Genomic DNA, 17,107 nt, shown 5'->3' with positions numbered 1-17,107 from the left:
AGAGTTGGTGGAGACAAAGACTGTCTTAATTCAAGAATGTCTGGGAGAGGGCAAAATAGTGGTGCTGCAGATGGGCAGACTGGGTGAGCCATTTGGCTTATATCAGGCATCACATTTCTATATTTCCTTTCACACACAATGCCACCTGTGCAGCCTCTCTTGTATGTCCCATCTGTGGAACTCCAGGACTTGACTGCAAGCACTTCCAGGTTCATGGCTAGTTCTAGTTTTTATACCAATGCAAAGTAGATCCACATGAGCCTGGACGAGCTTGGTGTCTTGTTTTAATCACATACAAACAATTGTTTATTTGTTTAAATGGAGGAAAAAGACCTCATCAAAACAGATGGGTTGACAAGATAAATCTTGGTTGGGTTTGCTATAAAATTCATCTTGGCAGCCCACCCCGTCCCTAGTGGACTTACAATTTTAGGTGTTGGGGCAAAGGAGGGTTAAATGATTTGCCCAGGGTTACGAGGAGCTGTAGTGGGAATTGAACTCAGTTCCCCACAATCTCGGCTGACTGCACTAACCATTAAGCTGCTTCACTCTGCTCTGTGGCTGCGTTGGAGACATGAGAGGCTAAATGGGGGCGGAGGGGGGGTTGAAGGAAGGCTACAGAAGAACACAGTGCTCGGGCCAGTGATTTTTTTTGAGGGGGGGGGTGTAGTATTGGCAGTGATCAGGCTATAGCTGAGTGTGCAAAAGTGTGAAGGAGTAGCAGCAGCAACAGAGCTACTCTTTCAAACTCATACCGACTTGTTCTTGGTTTGCTCACGTCAGACTTGAAAGCAGAATGTGTACCTTATTGCTACGACTGAGGAATGCTGCTGAGAACAAATAAGAGAGGCCATTTTAATTAATCACAGGTACATTTGTTTAACACTAATTAATCATGTTAATTGTGCAGCCCTAGTTATAAGCAGTTTCATGTGTTTGTTTCCGTAACATTTGATTGGCAAAGCCTGGGAAGCACCTTTTCTGTTCTGAAATGCATTTTTAATAAATCAGCTCCTCAGGATAGATTGCTTTGTGAGCTAGTTTCTCAAAAGAAGAAATCCTTAACTTTTTGTTCTTCTTTTTTTTTTTTGTAGGTATGCCTCCCATCCATGATTTGGTTGGCCACTCCCCTAATCAGTCAGGTGATTGCTCTCTAATATAGACATTATAATATCTTACAGTGAAATATATTGCTTTACATTAGGCTGCAGCATGCTACTTTATCATGTGCTTCCGTAGCAGTGTGTTTCTTGTCACATGTACTTTGGAAGAATATCATGGTTGCACTATTTTACTTAGAACTGATCTACCACAAATAGATTGACTTACAAGCAAATGGCTGGTTGTGTTCTGTAATTAACAATCGGCAATCTTAAATTTAATTGTGCACCCCTTGTGATTGCACAGAATAACTCCTAAGGTGTGGAATTTAACAGTTGGGCTATTCAGTATGCTTATTCGTAGTTGTAGGGTGCTACGCCCTGCTCAAGAAGTTCTAGTTAATCATTTTGGGCTACGTGGTAACTATCGATGTGCACAACACATTCCTACTTGATGACTTGCAAGGATTCTTCCTGAATTTATATTATACATACAAGTACTGTAAGACAAGTCATCCAAAATAGTCCACAAGTAGTCCAAAATATATATATTGCACATATTAGCTTAATGTGACTTTGTGAAGAGAAGTGCAGCTGGGATGAGAGAGCTGGCCAGAACAGGTAAACACCCTTGGGAGGTAGGCACGAATTTGAGAGACAGAATAGAGGGATTGTACAGCGCTATAGAAGTGATAAATAGTAGTAGTAATAGAGGGAGGGAAGGACGAAGAGGGGCATGTTGGGACATGGAAGGGAGAAGCAGGACCCCGGTTCATAACTACGAGTTCAATGTAAGTTGAAAATTCTTAACCTGGGGACTACCTGTAATCCAAAAAGCATAGTAATTGTAGATTACAGAAAAGATCCAGTGGTACGTAAACTTCAAATACAATGAAAATTCTGGGGAAAAGCATATCAAATAGTGGATAAAAATATTATTCTTCAGCACCTCTCCAGACCAGTACAGTTCACTGATGGGTAATAGCTCACCATGACCAGCAGGTGGAGACTGAGACAAAACCTTTTAGCTGTAATACAAGTAGCTGTGCTTTCCCCTAATATAACCTGTTCTCAGTCTCAGCGGGTGTAGTAAGCTGTTGCCAGTCTTCCCTTGGTTAGTGTAGGCCTGTTGGAAGTTGTATACTGGCCTTCTTGTCCCCATCTGGTGCCGGACTGAGCTTGGGGGGGACCCTTTTGGAGGTTTGTCTAACCTCGGGGGTGTCATACTCGACAGGTCACGAGTTGAGTCCCTCCCCCCATTTCCTCCTCCTCCCCAAAATTTTTCTAGAGGTGCCTCAGCTGTAAGCCTTGCCACAGATACTGGCAAGGCACATGGCTTAGAGAGCCAGTGGAGTCTGTTCTGACGGGGGGGGGGGGGGGGGGAAATTCCTGAGGCAGTGCCGGTCTGAAGGGAGCCTTCAATTGACTGTATTTTTTTGTTGTTAACCAGCACTTTAAAAGGAAAAAGTGCTCATATGTGCTACAGACATGAGGTCGATGTGGCCAGCCTGTGCTCAAAGTGTGCTAGCTGCACCAAAGGGGGAATCCTCGTTGGCTTTGGGTGCTGGCGTCCAGGGATCCCCTTCATGAGTGCCTCACACACTGGCAGCTGACAGCGGGGAAGCCTTGTCTTCCCTCATCGCACACACAGGGATTCCCCCAACCACCGACGGTCAGGGAAATTAGGTTTCCCTTTCCACTGATAATGCTGGAGATTCCCTTACAGCTGCTGCTGGCTTGCCTGCTTTAGCGACTGGGGTGGTTCAGACTTCTCAGTTGCTACAAGCCTCGGGAGCGTTTTTCTCAGCGGGCTTTGCTCTGATTTGGGTGGGAAGTGCCTCCATTTTGTCGGCGGCCTCAGATGACCTTCCCCCTGTATTGGAGAGATGGGCAGGTTTCTGCTGGGTCTACTGCTTTGGCAGCAAGTCCCATTGAGCTGCCAGGGGTTTTTTCCCTTGACTTTGTTTTAGTCTTGTGCAAGGCTTATCTTCAAGCGGCCGGGAGTCCTACTTCTACTTCGGGGGGAGGGGAAGGGGAAGGGTTGGGTTCCCTCTGCGTCCACTCCGCATCCACTCCGGTTCAGCTCCCCTCAGCACTGGTTTCATCGCTGTCGTCTCCTCTTTCGTCCAGCCGAGGGTCTCTTGGGACAATGATTTTTTGTAGGAGGAGCAGTTTTTGCTTGATGAGGATCTGGATCCCTTGGTGGACCTCTAGGATCCTCTCGGTGGAACGGATGCCACTGGTGGAGGTTTTTCAGTTCCGCCACCTAGCAAGGATGCATCGGTGGTGTGCATCTTTCAGTGGGAAGAGCTCCAGGATCTTATTCTGCAGGTTTCTTCGGTGAAGACGCGAAGGAGTCACCGGGTGTCGTGGACCCCCCCTCCTTCGAAATATCCACTCAGCCTCCCGCTCTTTTCCTATGCCTGTGCAGTGGAAGGCGCCAGAGTTGCCCTTTCGTTTTGCGCACTCTGTGGCTCACTTGTATTCCATTCCGAAGGGAGATAGGGATACCTTGAAGTCGCCGATTGTGAACGCGGTGGTTTCGGCCATCGCAAAATGGCATATGTTGCCGCCTGAGAGTGGCTCAACTTTGAAGGACTCTGAGGAGCATAGGCTAGAGTCTCTTCTTAAGCAAATTTTGATGTCACTGCCCTAGTGGTCCAGACGGCGATGTGTGGCGGTCTAGTGGCTCGAGCTTGTTTTCAGTGGGCCAGCGTGTCCTTGACCGTGAGGGGACGGACTACACCTCAACAAAGAAGGAGCAAGAGTTTTGGCAGGCAACATGAAGAAGGCAATCGAGAAGGCTTTAAACTGAAAGATAGGGGAAAGCCGACAGTCGACCACCGGTCGATGGCACGGATAGCAGGATGCCCCGACGAAGAAGCCAAGGAAAACTACTCCTACACAAGAGAAGACGACCTCACGGCAAATAAGGGAGAAAAAGCAGGAAGGGACAATTCAGACACAGGAGGGGACGACCACACAGCAAACAAGGGTGATAACACAGGAGCAGTAAAGGATACCGTAATTGAAACTACAGGGACGGCCAAGAGTAGAAGGTCCAAAAAGGTAACACGAAGGGAACTTAGATGTATGTATACGAATGCTAGAAGTCTAGGTAACAAAATGGGGGAACTAGAGACAATAGCAAGACATGACATATTGGATATCATTGGCATAACAGAAACATGGTGGAATGAAGAAAACAAATGGGACACAGTACTACAGGGATACAAGCTGTATAGAAGAGATCGAGTAGGGCAGAAAGGTGGAGGTATTGCTCTATATGTTAAGGAGGGAATAGATTCTGTTGAAATGGTTACAACAGAAATGAAAGAGAAGCTTGAGTCACTCTGCATCAAGATTCCTGGTCAATATGGCGCAGATACGAAAATTGGCCTTTACTATCGTCCCCCAGGACAGGCGGAGGAAACTGACTCAGAAATGATGGAGGAAATCAAACAAGAATGCAAGACAGGCAATATAATTATATTGGGAGACTTCAATTTCCCAGGGATAGACTGGAAACTAGCAACCTCCAACTGCGGCAAGGAGGCCAAGTTCCTGGAGGTGCTAGGGGATTGATTCCTGGAACAAATGGTAAAAGAGCCGATAAGAGGCAACGCCACCTTGGACTTGGTCATAAATGGCCTCACGGGACCGATAACAGAAGTGGAAGTCATGGTTCCACTGGGAACGAGTGATCACAATGTAATTAACTTTAAACTTGACATCGGGAAAGGGAAACATGCCAAAACCTTAACCATCACCTTGAACTTTAAAAAGGGTAAATACGATCGCATGAGAGCCATGGTAGAAAAACGACTCGAAAAGAAGGTGGACAAACTTGAAACGGTAGATCAGGCATGGTCCCTACTGAAAAATACTATCACAGAAGCACAAGATCTCTACATTCCGAGGATTTCCAAAGATCAGAGATCAAAGAGCAAAAGAGAACCGGCATGGCTTACCAAACAGGTGAAGGAAGCCATAAAAGAAAAGAAGGACTCTTTCAAAAAATGGAAATACATAAAGACAACCGAAGCCTGGAACAAACATAAAGATGATCAGAAGAAATGTCACAAGGCGGTGAGGGATGCAAAACAGGAATATGAGGAAAAAATAGCCCAGGAGGCCAAAAACTTCAAGCCCTTCTTTAGATACGTGAAAGGGAAAAAACCTGCAAAAGAGGCAGTCGGACCCTTGGACGACCAGGGAAGAAAAGGGTACATCAAGGAAGATAAACAAATTGCAGACAAACTAAATTCCTTCTTTGCGTCCGTCTTTACGAAGGAGGACACCTCAACAATACCTGAAGCGGAGAAAGTGTTTGCAGGAGAAATAGAAGACAGCCTCACCACAGTTGAAGTGGACTTAGACCAGATATACTATCAGTTCGACAAACTTAAAAGTGACAAATCCCCTGGACCGGATGGAATTCACCCGAGAGTCTTAAAGGAATTGAAGGTTGAAATCGGAGAGTTATTGCAAAAACTTGCAAACCTGACAATCAGAACTGGACAGATACCGGACGACTGGAGGATAGCGAACGTCACCCCAATTTTCAAAAAAGGATCGAGAGGGGAACCAGGCAACTATAGACCTGTGAGTCTTACGTCTGTCCCCGGCAAGATGGTTGAAGCACTGATCAAGGATAGCATGGTCCGGCACTTGGACGCACACGACTTGATGAAACCCAGTCAACACGGATTCAGGAAAGGGAAATCATGTTTGACGAATTTACTCCAATTTTTTGAGACCGTGAACGAGCAAATTGATAGTGGGAAGCCGGTGGACATAATATACTTGGACTTCCAGAAAGCGTTCGACAAAGTTCCACACGAAAGACTTCTCAGGAAACTACAAAGCCATGGCATAGAGGGGGATATACAAAGATGGATAGGCAAATGGCTGGAAAACCGAAAGCAGAGAGTGGGCATAAATGGGAAGTTCTCCGACTGGGAGAAAGTGACTAGTGGTGTACCCCAGGGCTCGGTACTTGGGCCGATCCTTTTTAATATTTATATCAATGACCTGGAGGAAAGAACATCCACTGAGATCATCAAGTTTGCAGACGATACAAAACTATGCCGGGCGATCAGATCGCAGGAGGATAGAGAGAAACTCCAGAGCGACTTGTGTCGGTTAGAAACATGGGCGGAGAAATGGCAGATGAAGTTCAATGTGGAGAAATGCAAGGTAATGCATTTAGGCAATAAGAATAAGGAATACGAGTATACAATGTCAGGTGCAACTCTGGGGAAGAGTGAACAAGAAAAGGACCTGGGTGTACTGATAGATAGGACCCTGAAGCCGTCGGCACAATGCGCGGCAGCGGCAAAGAAGGCAAATAGAATGTTGGGCATGATAAAGAAAGGAATCTCGAGTAGATCGGAGAAAGTTATAATGCCGCTTTATAGGGCAATGGTCAGACCACACTTGGAATACTGCGTCCAACATTGGTCTCCCTACCTAAAGAAGGATATAAAACTGCTGGAGAGGGTGCAGAGATGAGCAACAAAACTGGTGAAGGGTATGGAGAAACTGGAATACGAGGACAGACTTATAACACTAGGATTGTTCTCCCTTGAGAAAAGGAGACTGCGTGGGGATATGATCGAGACCTTCAAAATACTGAAAGGAATCGACAAAATAGAGCAGAGAAGATTATTTACATTGTCCAATTTGACACGGACTAGAGGACATGAAATGAAGCTAAGGGGGGACAGGTTCAGGACTAATGTCAGGAAGTTCTGCTTCACTCAGAGAGTGGTTGACACCTGGAATGCCCTCCCAGATGAGATTATTGCGGAATCGACCGTCCTAGGCTTCAAGAGCAAACTAGATGCATATCTCCTTAAGAGAGGCTAGATGCATATCTCCTTAAGAGAGGCATGTAAGGATATGGTGGACTATAAATTACGACAGGTGTACACCTGGCAGGGCCTCCGCGTGTGCGGATCGCCAGACTTGATGGACCGAAGGTCTGATCCGGAGATGGCATTTCTTATGTTCTTATGTGAGTCTGATGACTGTTCCTTACTGGAAAAGAAAGTAGCCAAAATTGAGATCGGTGCTTCTTATCTTTCAGATGCAATGTATGATCTGTTGCGGGTGTCGTCCAAGTACTTGGCTCTCAGGATGGCATGTGGCTCTGGGATTGGTCAGCGGGTGCAGCATCTAAGGCTAAGCTGACAAAATTTCCCCGCGAGGTGGCGTTGCTTTGGGGAATTTGCGTGATTTCTGCAGATACCGCTCTGGTCAAGGTGCAGCTTCTTTTCTTGCCTCCGGATCTCCCCTATGGCCGTTTCTTTCAGCGCATGCAGTCCTTTCAGGGGGCCTATTGGAAGGGACTTGATCCCTCCACCAGTTCCCCCGCTGCACGCCGCGTCCTTGCCCGTGCCTCCCCTGGTGCCAGTGGGCACCTGGTTACAGGATTTTTACCAGTGGTTGGCTGAGATCACGACGGATCAGTGGGTCTTGGAGGTGATTCGGGATGGTTATGCTCTGGAGTTTTCCCGATCTTTGCCAGATCACTTTCTTCGCCTTGTCAGGCATCATGGAAAAAGCTCTAATGTTCAGCGGACCCAGGAGTTCCAGAAGGTGGATCATCTTTTTGTCCTCTTAGCGGGTCCTTGTAAGGGGGATAGCGCTTCCACATACCTTCTTCAGAAGACGCCTGTTCTGGACTTTCTCAAGGCTCATTACACTCGGGGTCAGGCGGCTTCTTGGGCTGACTCTTCTCTGGTGCCTCCAGTGGATATCTGTTAGGCCGTGGTTTGATCTTCTCTGCATTCCTTTGTGCGATACTACCGTGTGGATGTCCAGCCGTGTCGGGACATGATATTCGGTGAGCATGTTCTGGTGGTGACCCTATGGGGGTCCCACCCATGATGAGTACTGCTTTGGTATGTCCCATCAGTGAACTGTACTGGTCTGGAGAAGCGCTAATGAAGGAGAAATTAGGTTCTTACTTGCTAATTTTCTTTCTTTTAGACTCTCCAGAGTGGTAGAATCCCCACCGTGTCTGTCTGTCTGTCTCTCTGTTTTTCTTGCGGGATTCGCATGAAGTGTGTGATTTATTTTTTTATTTTTTTTTTCTGCAGGTTCTAGTATTTTTCTAGGATTGGGGAGAATAAAGAACAGCGGCTATGGCTCAGTTGGCGAGCTGTGGGGACATTTGCTGAAGGGGCTTTTTCTATGCAATTTCCAACAGTAATTGCTCTATGCTAGTTGTTACTCCTGTTTGGAGTGTTGTTATTGTTCTAATTAGTATGATGGCCTCCTAGCCACAAAAGCGGCAAAACTAAACAACCAAATCGCCAATCTACTGATAGCAACCCCAGACTACAAAACGTTCAGAAAAGAAATACTCTACTTTTCAAAAAATTCCTGAAATCGACTTAATACCGCAAGCACCTTCCTATTTCCCCGAAGAAACCTGATCTACTCTTTATCTCCCCTGGAAATTGCCTGATTTTGTAATCCCCCTTGAACCGCAAGGTAATGGTGGAATAGAAATCACTAATGTAATGTAATATTTCTTAATTCGGCAGACTGGTTATAAAAGGTTTTCATAGGCTCCTTCTTCTGGTTATGGTGAGCTATTACCCATCAGTGAACTGTACCGGTCTGAAGAGTCTAAAAGAAAGAAAATTAGCAGGTAAGAACCTAATTTCTCCCTTCCATCCATTCTTCAAATTCCTGATTAAATGCAATATTTAATTTAAATATGCAAATACACCCTAGGACAACCCTTCAGAATGTTCTGACTAAGTTGAGGGTTATCCAACCAGATCCTTTTGAGGTGAAATATGGAGCCACAGAATGGCTCCTTTTGACTTTCCAACTAAATCACTAACCAACTAAATTTAGTTGCCCAAAAAGTAGGTTAACCAACGTGTAATTGGAATGAGCGTCTGACATTAGCCATCAAGGTTGGGTCATCCAATTGTCAGACTTGAATTTAGCCTGCTAGAACATAAGCATAGCCTTACTGCAGGGGTGTCAAAGTCGGTACTCGAGGGCTGCAATCCTGTCGGGTTTTCAGGGTTTCCCCAATGAATATGCATGAGATCTATTTGCATGCAGTGCTTTCATTGTATGCTAATAGATCTCACGCATATTCACTGGGGAAATCCTGAAAACCTGACTGGATTGTGGCCCTTGAGGATCGACTTTGACACATGTGCCTTACTGGGTCAGAGCAATGGTCCATCTAGCCCAGTAACCCATCTTCACAGTAGCAAAACCAGGTCATAATTACCTGGCAAAACCCAAAAAGTAGCAACATTCCATGCTACCGTTCCAAGGCAAGCAGTGGCTTCCCCAATGTCTGTCTCAATAGCACACTATGGACTTTTCCTCCAGGACTTTGTCCAAACCTTTTTTAACCTTTTCCTATCGTGTGTTCCGGTTGACGGGACATTCCAAAAATATCGTTGCCATCGTATGTCCCATACTAATAAAGAGCCAGGAACACAAAATATTTGAATTTCCAGACTTATGACTTATTTACATTATGTTTACAATAGCCGTAAATGATAATGGTGAATAATACAAAACTTTGCTAAAATAATTACAACTGGAACCAGCGTAACGTAAAATGTATTACGATAGGAAACGGTTAAACCAGCTACATTAACTGCTCTTATCACAATCTCTGGCAATGCATTCCAGTGGAAAAAAGATTTCCTCCTATTGGTTTTAAAAGTATTTCCCTGTAACTTCATCGAGGTCCCCTAGTCTTTGTAATTTTTGACGGAGTGAAAAATCGATCCAACTATACCCGTTTTACTCCACTCAGGATTTTGTAGACTTCTCAGCCGTCTCTTTTCCAAGCTGAAGAGCCCTAACTGTTTTAGTCTTTCCTCCTACAAGAGGAATTTCATCCTCTTTATCATCTTGAACCTTTTCTAGTTCCACTATTACTTGTTTGAGATAAGGTGACCAGAATGGAATATAAAACTCAAGGTGAGGTCGTACCATGAAGCGATAGAGTCATTATAACATTCTTAGTCTTATCATCCCTTTTCTGATAATTCCTAGCATTTGTCTGGAAATGTAGGGGCTCTCAGGAGCCACACCCAAGACCCCTAAGGTAACTTCACCCCCACAACCACTACAACCCCTCTCAATGCCAAAGAAATTACTCATACAGACAATAACCTACTACCTCTTCTCTCTGAAATAGCCCTTTATTTCAGAAGCACAAAAATATATACATACAGAAAAAAAGAAGCATATATGGTAGGAAAATCTTATAATCCAATATATTTATTACAAACTAGAATAACTACAAGTTCCAAAAAAAGGATAAATATACAAGTAGGAAAGATAAAAACAGAAAACTTTTCTAACAATCTAAAGCTATTTAGGGAGAGTGTCTCTATAAAACCTGACTCACTAGGCTGTACACGCTTTAGCCCAGAAGGGTGATACATGCAGGAAAGCAGAAAATAAGGAATGTTACTGAAGAAAAAAAAAATGCCTTTTTCAAGTGCATACAGGAACTGTAGACTTGGGGAGAATGTGTATGTGTATATATGCATAGAAAGAAAGCATTTCCTAGTCAGCTAATCTGAAGGGTACACTCCTAAAACCTAAAGTACCGTATTTTTTTCTCTTAAGATGCACTTTTTTCTCCCAAGAAAGTGGGTGGAAATAAGTGTGCGACTTATGAAGCTACCCAACACTACCCCTCCCCCCCGGTATTACCTTATTTAGTTCCTCTGGGGGTCCCGCCCTTCCCTCCGGCTGACTCCTGAACTAGCTCCGTCCCCCTCCCACACAACCTCTTTCCCTCAGATGAGCCCCGCCTTGCCAGAAAGAGGAAATTGCATCAGAAGGTAGAACGCTGGAGAATAGAAAAAAAAAAAAAGTTGCATCAAAGAAGGATGGGATGCCAGAGAAAGAAAGGTGCTGGGCTTCTGACGCGCAATCTCAAAGACATGTTGGAGACAAGAGAGCCGCACGAGAACGGGCTCCGCGGGATTCACGGGACAAGCAGGAGCCTCTCCGCAATCAGATCAACTACGTATCCAGGGTCTGCCAAAACGTCTAAGTACCATGTTCTTTCATAAATTCAAAGCAGCCGCTCTTACTTTCTGCACTGGCGAATGCAGCTATGTTTTCACATCTACTGGTGCACAGGCCACCAGCATCGGAGGTCACCTGATCTATTGGCGCATACTTATGGCGACCGTCACTTGCAACTCATTGGTGCACATGGAGTTCGCCACATCCTCGTGCCAGTAGATGAGGCCAGGGAATGACCTCTTTTGTCTGATTGAAGCCAGTACTCTGAGGATTTGTTGCATAGTGCTAGTGCACCGGGAGTTAAAAGATTGGCACCAATGCTGATGCATGTCTTTTTTGTTTTTCTCTCATTCACACTGGTTCTACAAATAATTTTTTGCATGCATAGACTTGGAGGCCAAGTTAAGGGTAGACTGGGGCCGAACAAGCTGCAGCAGCATTAGAGCAGTGCAAAAGGCACGAGAACTGATGGCAACCAGACAAGGCAGGTATGTGAAAAGCTCGCGCCTGCCTTTTGTGCCGCTCTGACTCTGCTGTAGCTTGTTTGGGAGTCAGCCGGAGGGAAGGGCAGGACCGCTGGAGGAACTAAAATAAGGTATGGGAGGTACAGGGGGGCCCTTCCTGCTTGCCTCGTGGTGGGGGCCCTGCCTGCCTGCCACTAGGCTGGCCTGCCCTGTCCCGTCCCACCACTACACCACCAGAGGGGGGACAGGGTACAGAGCCTGGCAAGGATTGTGGGGTTGTGTGCAGAGTCTGACAGGGAAAATTTGTTTCAGAATGTTTTTGTTCTTGTTTTCCTCCTCTAAATCTAGGGTGCATCTTATGGAGTGTAAAATACAGTACTACATTAACACACAAACATGGAAGGGAAATTCTAAGGCATCTATGAAATCTCCAAGAACAGAGTCTTATATCAGGTAATAAGAACAGTTAGAGCAGGCTAGAAAAAAAGAAAATACTCTTATATCAGTATAAATGAAAATGAGGTAGGATCTCCCCAATCAGCTGAAGCTGATATTTTCTGTAATATCTCAGCCCCAAAAACATAGACAATGCTGAGGCAGTATAATGATCCGATCACACAACCACAAAGAGTAGAACCTTACAGTGGGGTTGGGAAAAATAGAAGTTTTTCAACGGTTAAAGGGCTGATGAAAAAGAATCAGATGAAGATTGATACACTCTAGGATGTATAGCAGGATAGTTGTCAGCAAGTACTAGGTTAGCAACAAATCTAAACCCCTAATTCCAGATAGAAACACAGCCGCCCAGAAAGAAAAGGAGAGACGTCTGACCAATCACAATCACCCCCACATAGAAAGACATACATATAATGAAGTTCTGTTGGGCTCACACTGGTTCTAACAGAAGTCCCCTGAACATGAGAAATGGCCAGAAATTAATGTTTCTGCTGCCATTGGCCACAGTGGAAAATGCCAGTTAGCCCATCCAGGGTCAGGTAAATAAAAAAGTGTCTTTATTCTCATGTAAATCATGTCTATACTTTTGCAAAATAATAAGCTAAAGATAATACTTTTTCTGTTATAATGAGATCTTACACAGGTGGTGGTGTTCCCAGCCCAAAAATTAATTTTATGGGTGCTACTAATTGAACAGGAGTATGCATGAGGTAAGCCCAGGTGTTCAAGATGGGGCAGAAAGACACCCCATGCCCAGGACACCTGCTCAATTATTGCTATACCTTAACTGGTGAGAAAAAAATATGCCCAAAAGAAAATAGTGTAGGAAAGATGCACAAAAACGAAATTGGAGACGAGCACAAAAAAGGATAATTGCATAGATCAAAGAAGGCCTGCAAGCCATATCTGTTAGGCAAATGTTTTTGTGCAGAATTTTTGTGAATTTTTCCACCCAGCCCCCTTGTGGTTAGCCCTATCTCTGCTACCCCATCAGATTTTCAGCTATGCCTGAGCCTAGTGCATGTGGCCCCCAAAAATTAAAGAATGTTTGTTAAGCTCCATTAAACTCCATGCACTGTCAGAAGCCAGTCAAATATTTAGTTTGGGCCAAAATAATAATTGTCAAGAGAGGCAAATGAAAAATTCTCACAAACCCAAAAGTTGCTATCTTAGTTAACATCTATCTTATCTGTTGAGCTTCAATCTTAGTTTCCTATCGTTTGAAATCTGACAGTGCATTTTGGTACATTGCCTATGTCAGAATCAGAGACTACATTTTAGAACTCACTACTCAAGTTATTTATTTTGGAAAGGCCCTGCACGCTGAATTAAAAAGGATATAATCTGTCTCAGTTGGCTCTTTTGGATGATGATTTTTGCACATAATTTTAGTTGTATAGGGTTGGTTTGTTTTTTTAAAATAAAAACAATATTAGATTTTAGTTGAGATGGGTTGGTAGAACATATTTGTGGTGGTTACCTTCCATCAGTACTACATTGTGGAGTATGTACAAAGATTGATTTTCCAGGCTGCAAGAAGTAAGCCAGGGGTGTGCTGGTTAGGTGAAGCAGCAATATGGATCTTTCAAGATAGATTCTTCATTGAGAACCTTTAATAAATATGAAGTTAGGCTTATTTATTTCTTTTCCTTCTCATTCAGATCTGAACCACAGCAGTCTAGGATCCCACTATGAAAACTCACACTGGGGACCTGTTTCCTTAAGTAACGAGTCCAGCACAAACTGGAACAAAGTCATTGTAAACGGCTCTGATAAAGAAGCATGGCCATCAATCACTGGTGACCCAGAGCTCTCTTCTGAATGTATGGATACAGACTCTGCCTCGAGCTCTGGTTCCGAAAAAAACCTCATTATCATGGCTTCAGGGAGCACATGTGGCGGCGAAAGTGATAGCAGCAGAAATGACCTTGAAAATTACCCTCAAAATAAGGTGGTGATTGGTAGCAACAGCAATAATGTGAGCAACAGAAGTATTAGTGGGCCATGGAATATGTCCCATGGAACCGTCATAAGCACATGTCAAGTTTCAGTAGATGGTTCTGATGTTAGATCTGAAAGTAGCCACAACAGAACAAATGCTTGGGGCACTGTAGTTTCTTCATCAGATGGAGAGTTAAATCCAAGCACTTTGAATTCTAATGGCAACCATGGTGCCTGGCCTGTTCTGGAGAGCAATGGACATTCCTTGAAAGAGCCTACAAGGAGTGGCACTTCTGTCACACATATTCAGTGCAGTACCATAGGTCAGATGCCGAACAATCAGAGTGACTCGGCTAGTGGTTCTTGGGGAAACCTTCAGGAAAATTGTGATTCTGAAATAAATGGTACGAAGAAGGTTTCTTTCAGTGGACAACCTCAAAACCTTAACACTGAAATGAATGGACCAAATAACACTACTAACTTTCTGACCTCTAGTTTACCAAACTCTGCTAGTTCAATGCAGATTGCTGAACTTTCTAATGCTACAGAGCTTGGGGCTTGGCGTTTGAGCACAATGAATCATTCTCAGCTTCAAAGCCCTTTAGTTTCAAATGGCACTTCCATTTCTCATCTGGCTAATGGTGAGGCAAAAAATGGTGTATCTTGTGGTACTAAATGGAACCTCTCCTCCAGTTCTAATTTTAGTGGAGACAAGTGTTCAGCCCTTAATGGGCAAAATAATAGTGACACTGTGAATGCAACTGTAATGCAGCCTGGAATTAATGGGACAATAGGCTCAAATTATAAAATCAATGGGAATAAAGGAGGCATAGTGATGTGGGAGACGGGGACTGTCAACTCTCAAAATATGCATTGGGGAACTGGAAATATGATACCCTCTGGAGGAGGTCAGAGTGAATGGGGATCTCCAGCCCAAAATAGTAGCACTAATATATCAAATGGGGACAGGAGCAAACAGTCGAGCAAGCTGCATTCCAAAGAAGGCATGAATGGTGCTAATGATAGGAAATTAAATGGCTGGAAGAGCGAGAATGATCCAAACACTCAGAGCCCCTCTAGTACCCTTGTAAATGAGCAGACTATGTGGGACACAACTGCAGGTACAGAAAACACTGGAAGCCTCCATGACAGGTTGACAGGGGAAGGAGTTGGTGCCCCAGAAAGGAGAAAGGTTGAACAGAATGCATTATTACAAAATATTGTGAACAGGACAGACTTAGATCCTCGTGTCCTTTGCAACTCTGGCTGGGGACAGACTCCAATTAAACAAAACACTGCCTGGGACACTGAATTTTCACCAAGGAACAAAAGAAAAACTGACAATGGAACAGAGGCCTGGGGAGGCTCTGTAACACAGACTTCTAACTCAGGGGGATGGGTAGACCGGCCTAACCCTAATAGCAATGGTACCTCATCAGTATCGGGGTGGGGTCGTCCAAAGTCTGCTAAAGGGTGGGGAGATGCCAAAGGCTCGCTAAGCCAAGGGGGATGGGATAAAGATGCTGCTATTATTACTACTACTACGACGACTACTACGACGATGATCAAAAGCAGTCAATCATGGGCAGTTAACAAAGAGGACAAATCCGTGTGGGATGAGGCACATCAAGTGAAACAGGGATGGACTGATGGTCAGAAAATAAGTCAAAATTGGATAACACCAGGTGAGACCTGGGGAGAAAGCTCTAAAAGCAATCATTGGGGGGAAGCACAGAAATCCAGCTCAGGGGGTAGTGACAGTGATCAGTCCATGTCTTGTTGGAGTGATCCTGGCAGATCAAACTCCTCCACTTGGGGTAGCAGTAAAAATGCAAATGTTCATAATTCCTTGGGATGGGGTGAACATGGAAAGCCTAATCAGGCCCAAGGGTGGGGAGAATCTTCCAAACTAAATCCATCCCAGGGGTGGGGGGATTCATCTAAATCTGGTAGCAAGCAACAAGATACAATTGGATCTTGGGGGGCACCATCTACAACCAGCAAACCTTCAGGTTGGTTGGGTGGACCGATACCAACCACATCTAAAGAAGAGGAGCCTACAGGTTGGGAAGAACCATCTCCAGAATCTATACGTCGCAAAATGGAGATTGATGATGGGACTTCAGCATGGGGTGATCCAAGCAAATACAACTCTAAAACTGTGAATATGTGGAATAAGAGCATCTCAAACTGTAGCAGCGCTGCATTAGAGCAGCCACCACCAAGTGCCGTGTCCAACAAAGAGAGCAAGAGTGCGTCTGGTAAGTCTGGAAGGTATTTTTATTCTTTAAATTCCAGGTCCAACACTCTTTAGTGTAAACCGCCTAGAAATTGTCTGATTGTGGCGGCATAGAAGAATAAAGTTATGTTATGTTTCTTACGTTGAAGCAGTTTTAAAAACAATAACGTAATCATGGTATCTTTTCTTGGATTGTCGAAAAGTGAGTAACTAGACACTAAAGAATGACATGGGGAAAAAATTTGTCCCCATCCCCGAGACCAATGACCCTGTCACTGCCCCGTCCCCGCAACCACTGTCCCCGCCCCATCCCAATTCCCGCAACCATTGTCCCCGCCCCCGTAGCATCCATACAAGCCTCAGTATTGCAATATTTAGCTTATTCCTTCCTTATAAATCAAAGTTCTAGCTGCTGAACTAGCGAAAGAGATTAGAGCAGCTAAATTTATAAACAAAGCCCTGCCAGCTGAACATCTCTTTCTCTAGTTCAGCAGCCAGAACTTTGATTTATAAGGAAGGAATAAGCTAAATATTGCAGTACTAAAGTTTATATGGATGCTGCGGGGATGGGGACGGGGCAGTGAAGGGAATGGCGGTGACGGGGCGGTGGGCCAGTGACGGGGACAGATTTTTTCCCCGTGTCATTCTCTAATCCAGGGGTGTCCAGTGTCGGTCCTCGAGGGCCGCAGTCCAGTCGGATTTTCAGGATTTCCCCAATGAATATACATGAGGTCTATTTGCATGCACTGCTTTCATTGTATGCTAATAGATCTCATGCATATTCATTGGGGAAATCCTGAAAACCCGACTGGATTGCGGCCCTCGAGGACCGACATTGGACACCCCTGGATTAGAGAATGACACGGGGA

At 44.7% G+C, this 17,107-nt stretch overlaps 1 protein-coding gene across 7 annotated transcripts in view; it reads left to right on the top strand.

The window, feature by feature from the left end:
* Positions 1-17,107, top strand: part of TNRC6A (trinucleotide repeat containing adaptor 6A) — a 331,359-nt gene that overhangs the window by 114,986 nt on the left and 199,266 nt on the right. For 4 of the 7 annotated variants that reach the window (XM_033914459.1, XM_033914460.1, XM_033914456.1 and 1 more), the window contains exons 6-7: positions 1,095-1,142; positions 13,720-16,260. In XM_033914459.1, coding sequence (XP_033770350.1) covers positions 1,095-1,142; positions 13,720-16,260 — 2,589 coding nt within the window. Of the gene's footprint in view, positions 1-1,094; positions 1,143-8,656; positions 8,764-13,719; positions 16,261-17,107 lie in introns of all 7 variants that reach the window. The other 3 variants (XM_033914462.1, XM_033914457.1, XM_033914461.1) reach the window with 2 other exon arrangements.

This window comes from Geotrypetes seraphini, chromosome 11, assembly GCF_902459505.1.
Source record: "Geotrypetes seraphini chromosome 11, aGeoSer1.1, whole genome shotgun sequence".
NCBI classification, from domain to species: Eukaryota; Metazoa; Chordata; class Amphibia; order Gymnophiona; family Dermophiidae; genus Geotrypetes; species Geotrypetes seraphini.
The sequence above is the reverse complement of the archived record's forward strand: the minus strand, read 5'-3'. Positions and strand labels throughout refer to the sequence as shown.